Here is a 12668-nt window from a genome sequence, read left to right as displayed (position 1 = left end):
TGTCACAGAAGGAGTGGCCACCCACAGAGGCCCTGTCAACTGGACCTCCTTGGGTGGTACAAGTTAAGTCCCGAGCAGTGCCATGCGTGAGTGTGAGTGGGGGGCGTTCCAGGCCGAGGGGGCAGTGGGTATAAAGGACCAGTGGTAGGGATCCTGCTGCCATTGTGGAGGGAGCTAGGGCCAGTGTGGCCTGAGTGATGTCAGTGATGGAGTCGGGCGGGGCACAGTCACAGGAGCTGGTCCTCACTGGGGCTGTGCGGGCTGTGCGGGCTGTGGAAGGAGTTCCGGAGTGGGGCACAGTGGGATTAGCGGCTGTGAAAGCGCATCTGGTGAGGGAGGGACACAGCCTGGTTTATGGCCTCAGCGTCAGCCTTGGCCACGCCTCTCAGGCCGACTGCAGAGGGAGGAGGCGGAGCGCACCCCTGCACAGTTTTCTGACTATGTGTTAAACTCTTGAGGCCGTGCGATGGCTCAGTGCGGGGAGAGGTGTCCACACTGTCCTGACGACCTGAGTTCCATCCCTCCAAGGTAGAAGGAAATAACTGACTTCTGCGGTTATTGTTAATAGTATTACCTAATTAAATAAATAATTTGATTTTATTGATTAATTATTAATAATTAAGAATGTTGTTCAATTAATTAGATAATACTATTAAATAAGTATAATTAAATTATTAAATACCTGGCCTCTGACCTCTACATGGACCATGGCATACTGACCTCTTCACACACCAAATGCATGAATGTGATAATTAGGAGACACAGACTGGCTCTGGCCCGACAAGGCACTGCCATGGATGTCCCTTCCCTTCTCACCCTGCCTTTGTCCCTTGCCTCCCTTGCCCTCATTTTTGTCATCAGTGAAGAGGGATCCGTCCTGGTGACAGCGCCCTTAGGCTTTGGAGTAAGTGACAGGATCCATGGTACAGTGCCGGTTTGTACTCAGGGCTGTGTCCTCAGTCAGGCAGAGAAAAGGCTCCACCCCTTCCTTCCCTCCCCGAAACAGGGACAAGTGGCATGTCTGCACCCCTGCTCATGCCTCGTAGCAGCAGCGTCTGCTCTGCTCCCTGAGCCCTCACCGCAGACTGTGGACTGAGCCCAGAGCCCTGCCCAGGCCACTGAGTTTCAAAGTGGGCTCTTCTGTCCCACTGTGGACTCGCGTGGGCCGGCTCCTGCCCCTCCTTCAACCTCAGACGGCGTCATTTCTGGGTGGTATCCAAGCTCTCATCTGCAGGAGGGAGTTTGTTTCTGGCAGCCTGGAGGTTCTAGGCCCCTTTGGTGAGCTTCAGTCATCTGCCGTGTTAGCTTCCAGCCGCCCTTTGCAGCTGGGGCAGAACTGTTTCAAGTGTGGCCCCAAAGTCAGACCCCAAACCAGCTTCCACCTGCTCCCGGGAGAACTCGGGCAGGTCCCTGGCTCACAGACTGTTGGGAGGATTGGATGAACTCACCCGTGGTGGGCAATGGTGGGGGAGCCTGCACTTCGTCCAGGAGGACACGGGCAGCACACTTGCCCACATAGGAATTAGGGGTGAGCTGGAGGACAGGGCCCTGGAATCTTCCCCTTGGGCTGGCTTGCCCCCACCCATTTCCACAGCCTGACTAGGCCAGGGAGGGCAGAGCAGTGTGGGAGGGACTGCTTTGCTGGTGGCTTGGCAGCCAAGTTCACGGCAAATGCCTATTGCCCCAGGGAGCTGGGACCATTTAACAGATTACAGTGCAACAATGGCTAATTAGGAGCTGAGGTCGGTTTTTGTTTTTTGTTTTGTTTTTTGTTTTGGGCAGGAAGCCTTTTGTTATAAACAGCTTAGCACTTCACATCCCCAGCTAGGCACCTTCTCTGTGCTGCTCCAGAGTCAGCACACACACACACACACACACACACACACACACACACACACACACACACACACACACACACACACACACACTCATACACACAGACTCACACTCTTACACACATACACACATACACACAGACACACACGCAAGACACACACTCATACACACACTCACACACACAGACACACACTCACACACAGACACACACAGACACACACATAGACACACACACAGACACATACTCTCACACACACTAACACACACACACTCACACACACACACACACTCTGCACCACTGCCCTCCACACCTAGATGCCCAAACACAATAGAGACTGTATGGGAGGCGCTGAGCCCCAGAACACCGTGACTTCTTCTGTCAGGGATTCCACTCCAGACTCAACATGGTAGCGGGCCTGGAACAGAGCCAGATCCCCATGACCCTCCATCCGTCCAGGCGGTCAGCTGTGGGGCACACAGCAGGGCCCAGATCCCAGTCTTGGGAAGCACCCTTCCTTTTGCTACTCTCTGAGGCAGACATGGCTCTTGGCCTCTAATTTTAATCCTGGAGAACATTCATGATTGGCCAGGGCTGGGCTCTGCAACCAGGCTTTAGAATTCCCAATTTAGGAGTCATCAGTACTCTATGAAAATTGCTGGGGAGCTGGCAGGAGGCAGAGGCAGGAGGATCTCTGTGAGTTCCAGCCCAACCTGGTCTACAGAGCCAGTTCCAGGACAGCCTCTTCCAGAGAGGTTTTCAAAGGTGGTGCAAACAAGGATCTTCCTCCCTCCCTCCCTCCCTCCCTCCCTCCCTCCCTCCCTCCCTCCCTCCCTCCCTCCCTCCCTCCCTCCCTTCTTTCTTTCTTTCTGCATCCCAGAGAGCTGGGATTAAAGACACGCTGTTGTAATATTCCCAGAGGGTGACCGCAGTAGGGGACAAACAGGCCAGGCAGACAAAGCTCAAGTGAGAAGTTTTATTAGAAAGGGGAGTGTGGGGAGGAGAGAAAGAAGGAGAGAGACAGGGAAAGCCCTGCCTGCCCCTTCAGAGGAACAGCGGAAAAGGGAGTAGAAGCGGGTGGGGTTTCCTCTTAAAGCCGTTTGCAGCTGTGTGCAGATGACATAATGATGTAGCAGCCATAGCTCCCTGGGCTGACCAGGGTACTGCCAGGTAACAGGAGACAGGCCAGCATAATGCCTGGATCCACCACCACCTGGCACCACCATTTCTTTTTTCTTTTCTTTTTCTTTTTTTTTTTTTTTTTTTTTTTTTGGTTTTTCAAGACAGGGTTTCTCTGTATTGTTTTGGAGGCTGTCCTGGAACTCACTCTGTAGAACAGGCTGGCCTCGAACTCACAGAGATCTGCCTGCCTCTGCCTCCCGAGTGCTGGGATTAAAGGCGTGCGCCACCAACGCCCGGCGTGCCCCCATTTCTTAAAAAAACGTATTGCATTCACTTATGTGGGCAGGGAGTGCATATGCCCTAGGGAGCTTGTAGGGGTCGGAGGACAACTTTAAGGAGTCAGTTCTCTTTTACCCGTGGGTCCTGGGAATTGAACTCAGGCCATCAGACTTGGTAGCAAGAGCCTTTCCCAGCTAGCCATTTGGAGGGCCTTTACCCGTCTCTTAGGTGACACACACGTCACACAGTGGATTTGAGCAGAGCAGACTGAGGACCGGGAGCTGCTCTGATGATCTCGAGGGCTGGAGATTATGTTGGTGAGACAGAAAGTCCATGCTGGCATCCTAGCGGGAGGGAGTCTGCCTCCGGTGTCTCCTGAGGTTTTCATAAGGGGTTTCTCTCAAAGGCACGGTGTGACTGAAGATGTGTTCTACAGGGACAAGCAGCACTGGGGAGCTGCTCCCAGCCCGGGGCCTGCAGGGACAGTGAGGGCACCGCCGTACAGGGTAAGGGTGAAGGCGGGCCTTGGAGATATGGGATGGGGAAGAGCCCTCCTGGCGCCTATCTGCCTGTTTCCAGAGTCTTCCATAGCCAAACCCAGATGGCAGCAGCCACAGGACAGCCTGCAGCCTCCCCATCAGGCCAGGCCTTCAGGTCTCACAAGGGAAAGGAGCATTAAAGAAGCCTTGCATGGTTGACCAGGGTTCACACACCCCGTTCTGACATGTTCTGGGGACTCTTGGGCGTGGGGACTTACCTGTCCCCAGAAATGTCAGTTCTCCTGTATGGCAGAGCCCCTGGGAACCACTTACTTCAGCCCCTGAAGATGTTTCAAGGCTCGCCTCTCTCTGAGGGTCTCAGTGGACTGCATGATCTGCAGTTAATGCCGCTTAATTGATGTTCGAGGAGCTTAGTCATCAGAACCCTCAGGAGGGGCTTCCTCGAGCAGCTCCGCTGGGCTTGTTGCTAGGGACAAAGCCCTTTCAGAGGGCAAATGCGCTCGTTTCCAGGCTCCTCCTGGTTTGTGCTTGTTATTCTTTTCTCCCGTAGGAGGTGTCCCAGTCCTGAGGTCAGGGAGCCCCCCCCCCCTGTCTGTTGCTCATCTAGCTCTGAGTACCCCAGGAGATTCTGTAAGTCTCCTGCATCCCTTCCAAGTGCTGGCTCCCTGGCTTCACACAGCCTTGGTTCATTCCGATCCCTGTGCTTGCCCGGGGCTGGCTTGGGGTCCAGGGTGCTCACAATACACAAGAATCCTCCTCCCTGGCCCTCCGAGCTCAAAGCTTGGACCAGGCAGTGGTTCAGAATGGACTAGAGGGTTGGACAAGTGATTCTGAGAAAGGGTTGCTCCAGGGTCCAAGCTCTGGACGGTGAGGGGCCTGCCCTCCTCTCCTGCTCCTCCAGGATGGGGTACACACAGCCGTTAAAATACAGGCAGGCTCTGGCTCACGATTCATCTCCTCAAGGCCATGCTGCCTGGATAACTCTACAGTTCTATGTGAAATTCAGCGCCCCAGCTCGACTCCGGTACCCTCGCCATCATCAATTCTGTTGTACTCCTGCCTTCATTAGCAGGAGTATACGTTGAACCTGATGGAGACCCCGGTGTCCTCTTAGCTTTTTAAAATCTGAGTTTCAACTCTCTCTCTCTCTCTCTCTCTCTCTCTCTCTCTCTCTCTCTCTCTCTCTCTCTCTCTCTCTCTCTCTCACACACACACACACACACACACACACCCTCTATTATTAGTCCAGCTAATGAAAGTCGTAAAGCTTCCTTAGCAGGCCCCCGGCTGTTGATTTCACAGTTGTGATGTGCATATGTTAATTACATCTGAGTCCTAGAAATCCTTCAAGCCCCTCCACGTTCCAGGGACCTTCGGAGCCCCCTCCCATTCTGTTTCCAGGGGAACCCCATCTTCTCTGGCAGTGAGCAGTCTCTAGGGAATCCCCCTTGTCGAAGCTTCAAGTGCCATTTTCAAAGCAGCGGCTGTCATCCTCCCTGACTGGGGTGGGGTAGGAGTAGGGGTGGGGTAGGGGGTGTTCTGTGGGGGCTGGGCTGGGACTGTGCTGGGGAAGGGGGGGATCTGTCAGCCCTGCTGGAAGGATGCTTCAGGCTAGAGGTGTTGAAGAGAGAGAGCAGTAGGGCACTTCTGGGAAGGGAGTCTGGTTTTTCCAGAGAATTCTCTGAAACCTAAGTGTTTACCTGCAAGCCTCCTGCAAGGAAGCCATTAGGAGAAATGTTCCTTTTGTCTGAAGACAGGAGATTTGCTTAGAAGGGGCGGGCTCATGTGGGAAATACTTTGCATTGGGTGTCATCTCTGTGAGGTGGTTATGGAATTTAGAGGAGAGATGGGAGCCCGGTTTTATTGAACCTGGAGTGCCCTCCCTCCGCCCCCCATTGTTTGCACACAGCAGGGCTGTCCACAGTGCTTGGAAAAGAAACCTTGTCTGATTTTCATCAGTTCAGAGGACTCCCGGCAGTCAGATGAAGTAGAAAAAATGTAATGGGCTTTGCAGTTTCTTGCTGTGTGGCCGTGGGCAGGTTACTTAACCTTGCTGATTTGTTTCTGCGCTTGTAAAACGGTAATAACCCTCAGAATTTTTGCAAGAATTAAATGAGGTAGCTTAATGATCCACTTGATCTACAGAACATTCAGTAGAAGCTCAGTAAATGTTAGTTTTCTCCTTCCCTCCTGCTGTCCTCGTTCATTAGTGGCTGTCAACCCCATCGGCTTGTTAGCAGTGTCTAGAGACCCTCCCAGACGCACAGTTGTTTGGGCCCCACGCACTTCGATTCGACTTTAATTGTCCTGCGGAGGGGCTGAGCGTGGGTATTTTTATTTTTAAGCACCTGTTAAAGCATGATTTTTAAAGAATCTGACTCTCACACCAACTGAAATGAGCACAGGACAAATATCTGTTTAGTTTGTCACACCCCGTGAGACAGTGAAAACAACACGCCTAGGCACACAGTGACTCTGAAATAAGCGTATGGGTAGTTTAGGTGTGTCCACCCAGGCTGGGGAGGAGCCCACCTGTGCAGCATTCCCTATGCTCACTTGCCTAGGTCAGCAGGGTGTCCGGCACTGCGGCTCTGGGTCCCGCACTGGGGCTCTGGGTCCCGCACTGCGGCTCTGGGTCCCGCACTGGGGCTCTGGGTCCCGCACTGCGGCTCTGTGCAGAGGCCTCAAAAGCTGCTTAGAGCCTGGGTGTGGCTCTTGGCTCCATGGTAAAGCTCATGCCTAGTGTGGGCAAGCAAGCTTTGTGCAGTACGGACCGGGCTTGAGTAAGGCTGGAGAGGCGCGGGAGGCAGCACAGTCTCCATCCTCCGATGGATGGTACCTCGCAGTCAGCTCCTGAGGAGGCTGAGGCTCTGCTGCACTCATTCAGCTCCTCACTGGCCACTTCAGAGTGTTTTCCATGAGCCAGTCTTAGTGTGGGTCTCATCTCCCCATAATGCCTGTGGGTGTTGTGTACCATATGGTTCTCATCTCCCTGTAATACCTGTGTGGTACCTCATGGCCGGAACTCACAAGCCTGGCCTGTGCCTTCAGGCCAGCAGGTCTTAGCTGTGAGGTACTGGACAAGTTATTTGGTTTCTCTGGGCTTTCATCTTCTCGTCTGTAAGATGGACTAGGGCAGCGTGTTCAAAGGGGGTCTGGGGCATTGTGTGTGCTCACAGCCCTGTAGGGTAGAGAGAAATTCCATGGGTAATCTCCAGGCCTTGCATGGGGATGGTGGCAAGGGAGCAGGATGGGGAGCCACGCCCTCAAGCTTCAGGGATCAGCCCATGTGGAAGAGCCAATAGGAGCTTGAGGCTTGCAGAGGAGGTGGGGCCAGGAGAGGGGGCGTGAAGATTGGCAGGGCAAGGTGGGAAGACACCGAGTCTCCCTTCGCTGCTGCTCGCTTTACCAATGTGAGCCAGCAAGACAGCAGAAGGAGCCTCCAACATGGGAGCCCTATGGTTGACAGCACAGTCTCCTGAAGGGCAGCTCGGAACGTGTGTACCTTCTGTTTATCAGAAACCAGCCCGGGCTTCGCAATGAGCCCTCGTCTCAAAAGAAAAAAAACAAAACCCAGATAGGAATGTGTGTCAGGTCCAGCCTGCACTCCTAGGTGGGAGCAGGAGGAGGTAGATCCCCTAGGAGGCTGCCTCCCACCATCAGTCTCTGTCCTTGTGACTACAGGTGGGGTGTCGATTATGTAAACACTTGATACAGCGGTACACTTGGGACATAGAAGCAGGAGTTCAAGGTGGCTCACCAGCTAATTAGAGACTTGGAGGCTAGCCTGAGGTACATGAGACCATGTCTCTCTCTCTCTCTCTCTCTCTCTCTCTCTCTCTCTCTCTCTCTCTCTCTCTCTCTCTCTCACACACACACACACACACACACACACACACACACACACTGAAAAAGCAATCCCCTCATTGTGGAACCTGTCGGACACAACAGTGGTTATGAGGTTGATACAAGTTCAGTGATGACTCCGAAGTAAACTGTTGCGGGGGTCGGGGTGAGGAGGGGAGGGTATCTAGAAGGTTTCCTAGGCCATGTCAGCAGCAGGTCCTGAGGGATTGGAGGACCTATGTGCTGACCAGTTTTACGTCGATTTGACACAAGATGTCATCATCAGAAAGGAAGGGTCCTCGGTTGAGAAAACGCCTCCATAGGATCTGGATGCAGGCAAGCCTGTAGGGCATTTTCTTAATTAGTAATTTATGGGGAGGGTCCAGCCCATTGTGGGTGGTATCATCCATGAGCTGGTGGTCCTGGATTCTATAAGAAAGCAGTCTGGGAGCTGGGGTGGGGGTGGGGGGGGCGGGGATGGTCCATGCTTTTAATCCCAGCACTCAGGAGGCAGAGGCAGGTGAATCTCTGAGTCTCAGGCCAGCCTGGTCTACAGAGCAAGTTCTAGGACAGCCAGGGCCACACAGAGAAATCCTGTCTCAAAAAAGAGGAGAGGAGAAAGAGGAGGGGGGGATGGAAGGGAGGGAGGAAGGAAGGAAGGAAGGGAGGGAGGGAGGGAGGGAGGGAGGAAGCAGGCCGAGCAAGGTATGATAAAAATCCAGTGAGCACCACCCTCCATGGCCTCTGCATCAGCTCCTGCCTCCAGGTTCTGCCCTGCTTGGGCCCCTGCCCTGACTTCCTTCAATGATGAACAGCGATGTGGAAGAGTAGCAAAAACCCTTTCCTCCCCCACTTGTTCTGGTCCCGGTGTTTCATCCCAGCAATAGTCACCCTGACTAGGACACCCTGCCTGGCGGTGAAGGGGGTCTAGGCTAAGGGCACGGCGTGGGCTAAGGGCAATACCAGAACACACAGGGCCACTCAGGTACGACACCATCTACCCTCCAGGAGATGCCTGGAGCTCATGTCTGGAGAGGGAGGGAGGGGTGGGGAAGGAGCGGGAGTGTGGAGAGGATTGTCCCTGCCTGCAGGAGGCAGCACCCAGAGCCCTAGCGCCCCGGAGCCCAACTGGGGGCTGGAGCCGAGCTGGCCCAGTCACACCAGCACCTTCTCTTGCAGTTTGGACGCACGGAGGTCATTGATAACACGCTCAACCCAGACTTCGTGCGCAAGTTCATTGTGGATTACTTCTTCGAGGAGAAACAGAACCTGCGTTTTGACCTGTGAGTGGAAGGCGGGGCTCAGGCTGGAGCGGCCGGGGGGGGGGCTAGTGATGGTGGATAGGGTCCATGGGACCAGGGCCTGGGGTGATAGGGTACATATGGAGAAGCAGGGCATTCTGGGAGATCAGGAAGATAAAAGTGACAGGTGACAATTACCTTCAGCCTTGCTAGGGGGTGGAAAAGGGGGTGCCAGATCTTATCCAGCATTGTGTGAGTGTGTGTGTGTGTGTGAGTGTGTGTGTGTGTGTGAGAGAGAGAGAGAGAGAGAGAGAGAGAGAGAGAGAGAGAGAGAGAGAGAGAGAGAGAGAGAGAGAGGTGGGTGAAGTGCCCCTCTGGGGAGCATCCATGGAAACAATTCAAGCCTCCACCTCCTTGACTCTGGTCTCCTTGCATCCAAGGTCCCCACTGGCCTCTCTCCATGTGTGTAGTCTCCTCTCTACAGAGGTCATAGGACAAGCAGGGCTCTGGTGGTGTGTGTCCTCCAAAAAGAGGGACAGGGCCATGAGGAGGGCTTTCCCTCTCGGTGACCAGGCAGGGAGTTTGTGTCGTTTCCAGCAGCTGTGAGGGAGTAGGGTGGGGTTGCAAAGGGCAGTGTCTTGGAGAGGAATCAATAGAGTGGGAAAGAAAGGGGCTGGGCCCCCGGGGAATTCGGCAAAAGGGTGTGCCTGGGAGAGGTGGAAACTTGGGAGCTAGCCTGGGAAGGACAGAAGGGCTGAGGAGTGTGAACAAGGGTTTGCGCATGACATGACAGGGAAGTTTGGTGACAGTCCCTCTCGAGAGGCAAAGTGCTCAGTACAGTGGGTGGGGACCCCCAGCCCACAGCAGCTGTGTCCACATGAGCCCAGAGCAGGGGAGGCTGCAGCTCAGCCGGCTCCACCAGAGGGGCGCTGCCCAGCTGCAGGAGCAGCTCACAGTAAGCCACGCACGTGGCAGTAGCCACGCCCCCCGCTTAGCAGTGGCCGAGCCCGGGGAAGGAGAAAGTCGAAGAGCAGAGCTGCCAGACACGCCACACTGAGACTGGGTGGAGTGGCGGGTGGGGTGACCCAGCCACCTGTGACCCAGCCAGGATACAGGGTTCACTCGCGTCATTTTCCATTCCGAGTGAGAGAGAACACCTGTATGGGGGGTGTGTGTGCACAAATCTTTAAAAAAAGGATTCATTTGTTTGTTCGTGCTGAGTACATGTGTGTGCCGTGGCAGGGCGTGGAGGCCAAAGGACAATCTGTGGGGGTTGCCCTTCCTTCGTGTCGGTCTTGGGGCCTGAACTCAGATCACCAGGCTTGGTGGAAATGATCCCTACAGCCAAGCCATCTCCGCGGCTGGGAAACGCCTGAGAGACCCACAGGACTAATCTTCAACCTGTCTTCACTGAGATCAGGATGGCTGAGCCTCCAAGACTCCCAGTGCCCACGGTGATGGAGCTCACGGAGGATCTGACTCAGAGCTCCAGGCAGGGCTAGGTGGGGTGGTCCCCTGCCTGCCTTTACGTGTCTCTGTGTCCCCTGTAGGTACGACGTGGACTCCAAGAGCCCGGATTTATCTAAACATGTGAGTGCTGCCTGTGACTGCCCAGCAAGCCTAGGCTTTCCTAAATGCCATATTCTGGCTGCACGTTGTCACTTCAGTCGGGGAGGGGTGGCTGCCAACAGGGTGGCTCATACTAGTGTCTTCTGCCCTGGGCATGCAGGACTTTCTGGGCCAGGCCTTCTGCACCCTTGGAGAGATCGTTGGGTCTTCTGGGAGCCGCCTGGAGAAGCCTCTCACGTAAGTGTAAGAGGGGTACAGCCTGTCGGGGTGCCCCCTTGGTGATGAGCCTGCCCTGCCCAGAGCCTGCCGGTGTAAGCATCAGACAGCCAGGGCTTTCAGAGAGGGATCCCGGGCCCCGTTCTCTTGTCTCTCCGTGCTTCTCACGGGGTTGATTTGGAGGGACCCAGGCTGAGCTGTTAGAGCTTGTATCCCTGCAGGGAGGACGGGTGACTGAGAACTGTCAGTTTGCAACTCTACCTCTCTAACTGTGTAAGGAGAGGCCAGAGAACACCAGGGGAAGTGACACGCCTAAGGTCACACAGACAGCACGTGGGAACGCTGGAGTCCGAGCCTGGGCTTTCTTTGCACAGAGCACCCCTCAACTCACTCATGTGTGTAGATGCAGACCTGAGCTGGGAGCTAAGAACAGATGGAAGCTGGCGGGGCTGGGGGCGGGGCCGGGCTTCTCGCCTTCCCACCTCTCATAGTCTGCAATATCTCAAGGCGCTCTTAGGGAGAGCTGAGTGGCCTCTAGGATGGGGAGTTGGCAGGATTCCCTCCATGGAGTTGTGGATGACTTGTCATTATTCCTGAGGAAGCCCTAGGGACAGGGCCCGGGCAAGGGAAGGCACAAACTAGACAGATGTCCAGACTACAGGGCAGGCAGGAGAGAGGGGGTTCAGACTAGGCATGAGCCCCCTCACTTGCTCCTGTCCCCACACTGTAGTTCATAACTGTTGTGTATATGTGTGTGAGTGCGTGTGCATCTGTGCATATCTGTGCGTGTGTATGTGTGTAAGCGTGTGTATGCATCCGAGTATCTGTGTGTGTTTATATGTAAGAGTGTATGTGCATCTGTGTGTGTGTGTATTAGTGTGTATTTATAGGGAATAGACTCTCCTAGAGCCTTGCCTGTAACTCCTCAGTGACTAACTACATGGTAGCATCTGGACCCCAAGAAAGGTTTCTTTTTCCCCTCGAAAGTCCCATCTTTTGCAAGCAAAGGGTTCCCAGAAAATAATAATAGCTACCATTTATTGAGATGGGGGGAGATCTCAGGTTTGGAGGCTCTGGAGCTTAAAGAATTTGTGGCGTTCTTCAAAAACTATACAAGAAGATGAGGAGACATCTCCGCGGGAAAAGCACTCAGGCGCGGAGGATAGATTCCCAGCACCCACGCACGAGCGTGGCACCCTGTGGTCCCAGTCTCAGAGACACAGACTTGGCTCTTGGCTGAATTGCAAATCTCTGGGCTCAAGTGTGAGCCACAGTGCAAATTCACATTTGCCAGACAATCCCCAATACATCTTCAATTGAGTCTTTAAAAACAACAGAGCAGGGCGGTGGTGGAGCACACCTTTAATCCCAGCACTCGGGAGACAGAGGCAGGCAGATCTCTGTGAGTTCGAGGCCAGCCTGGTCTACAGAGCGAGTTCCAGGACAGGCTCCAAAGCTGCAGAGAAACCCTGTCTCCAGTGCTCCCCCAAGTAAAGTAATAAGATGAAAAATGAAAACAACAACAGTATGGAGGGGGAGACGGTTCAGCGGTTAGGAGCACTTGCTGCTCTAGCAGAGGACCCGAGTTTGCCTCCCAGACCCGCATCAGGCAGCTCACAGGCACCTGTCACTCCAGCTCCAGAAAATCCAAAATTCTCTTCTAGACTCCAGGCACCCTCACACACACACACATGTAAATAAAAATAAGACCAATCTTAACCAATTTAGATCTCATATGTCCTCAGAAGTTGGAAAGTAGTAGGAACACAGTCACTTTTTATTTCATTCATTTAGATTTCTCACAAAACAACAAAGATTTAATTTAGGACTTTTTTTGTATTGATTTTTGAGACAGGTCTTTCTACGTAGCAGTAGCTTGTCTGGACTCATTATACGGACAAGGCTGAATAAGAGATTTAAAGAGGCCCAACATTTTTGTCCAGTTCACAAGCCTGGCTGGGGAGACGGCTCAGCAGTTAGGAACACTGGCTGCTCTTCCCGAGGACCTGGGTTCAATGTCCAGCACACACATGACAGCTCACAATTTCTGTAACTCCAGTT

The 12668-nt window shown here is 53.9% G+C and overlaps 1 protein-coding gene across 2 annotated transcripts in view; it reads left to right on the top strand.

Moving 5' to 3' along the window:
* The window catches only part of Cpne5 (copine 5), an 85809-nt gene that overhangs the window by 24050 nt on the left and 49091 nt on the right, over positions 1-12668 (top strand). For both annotated transcript variants that reach the window (XM_005084911.4, XM_013124361.3), the window contains exons 4-6: positions 8761-8864; positions 10373-10412; positions 10552-10628. In XM_005084911.4, the coding sequence (XP_005084968.1) occupies positions 8761-8864; positions 10373-10412; positions 10552-10628 (221 nt within the window). The remainder of the gene's footprint in view (positions 1-8760; positions 8865-10372; positions 10413-10551; positions 10629-12668) is intronic.

This window comes from Mesocricetus auratus, unplaced genomic scaffold, assembly GCF_017639785.1.
Source record: "Mesocricetus auratus isolate SY011 unplaced genomic scaffold, BCM_Maur_2.0 Super-Scaffold_100027, whole genome shotgun sequence".
NCBI classification, from domain to species: Eukaryota; Metazoa; Chordata; class Mammalia; order Rodentia; family Cricetidae; genus Mesocricetus; species Mesocricetus auratus.
Note: the sequence above shows the minus strand (reverse complement) of the source record. Positions and strands in the feature narration are given on the sequence as shown.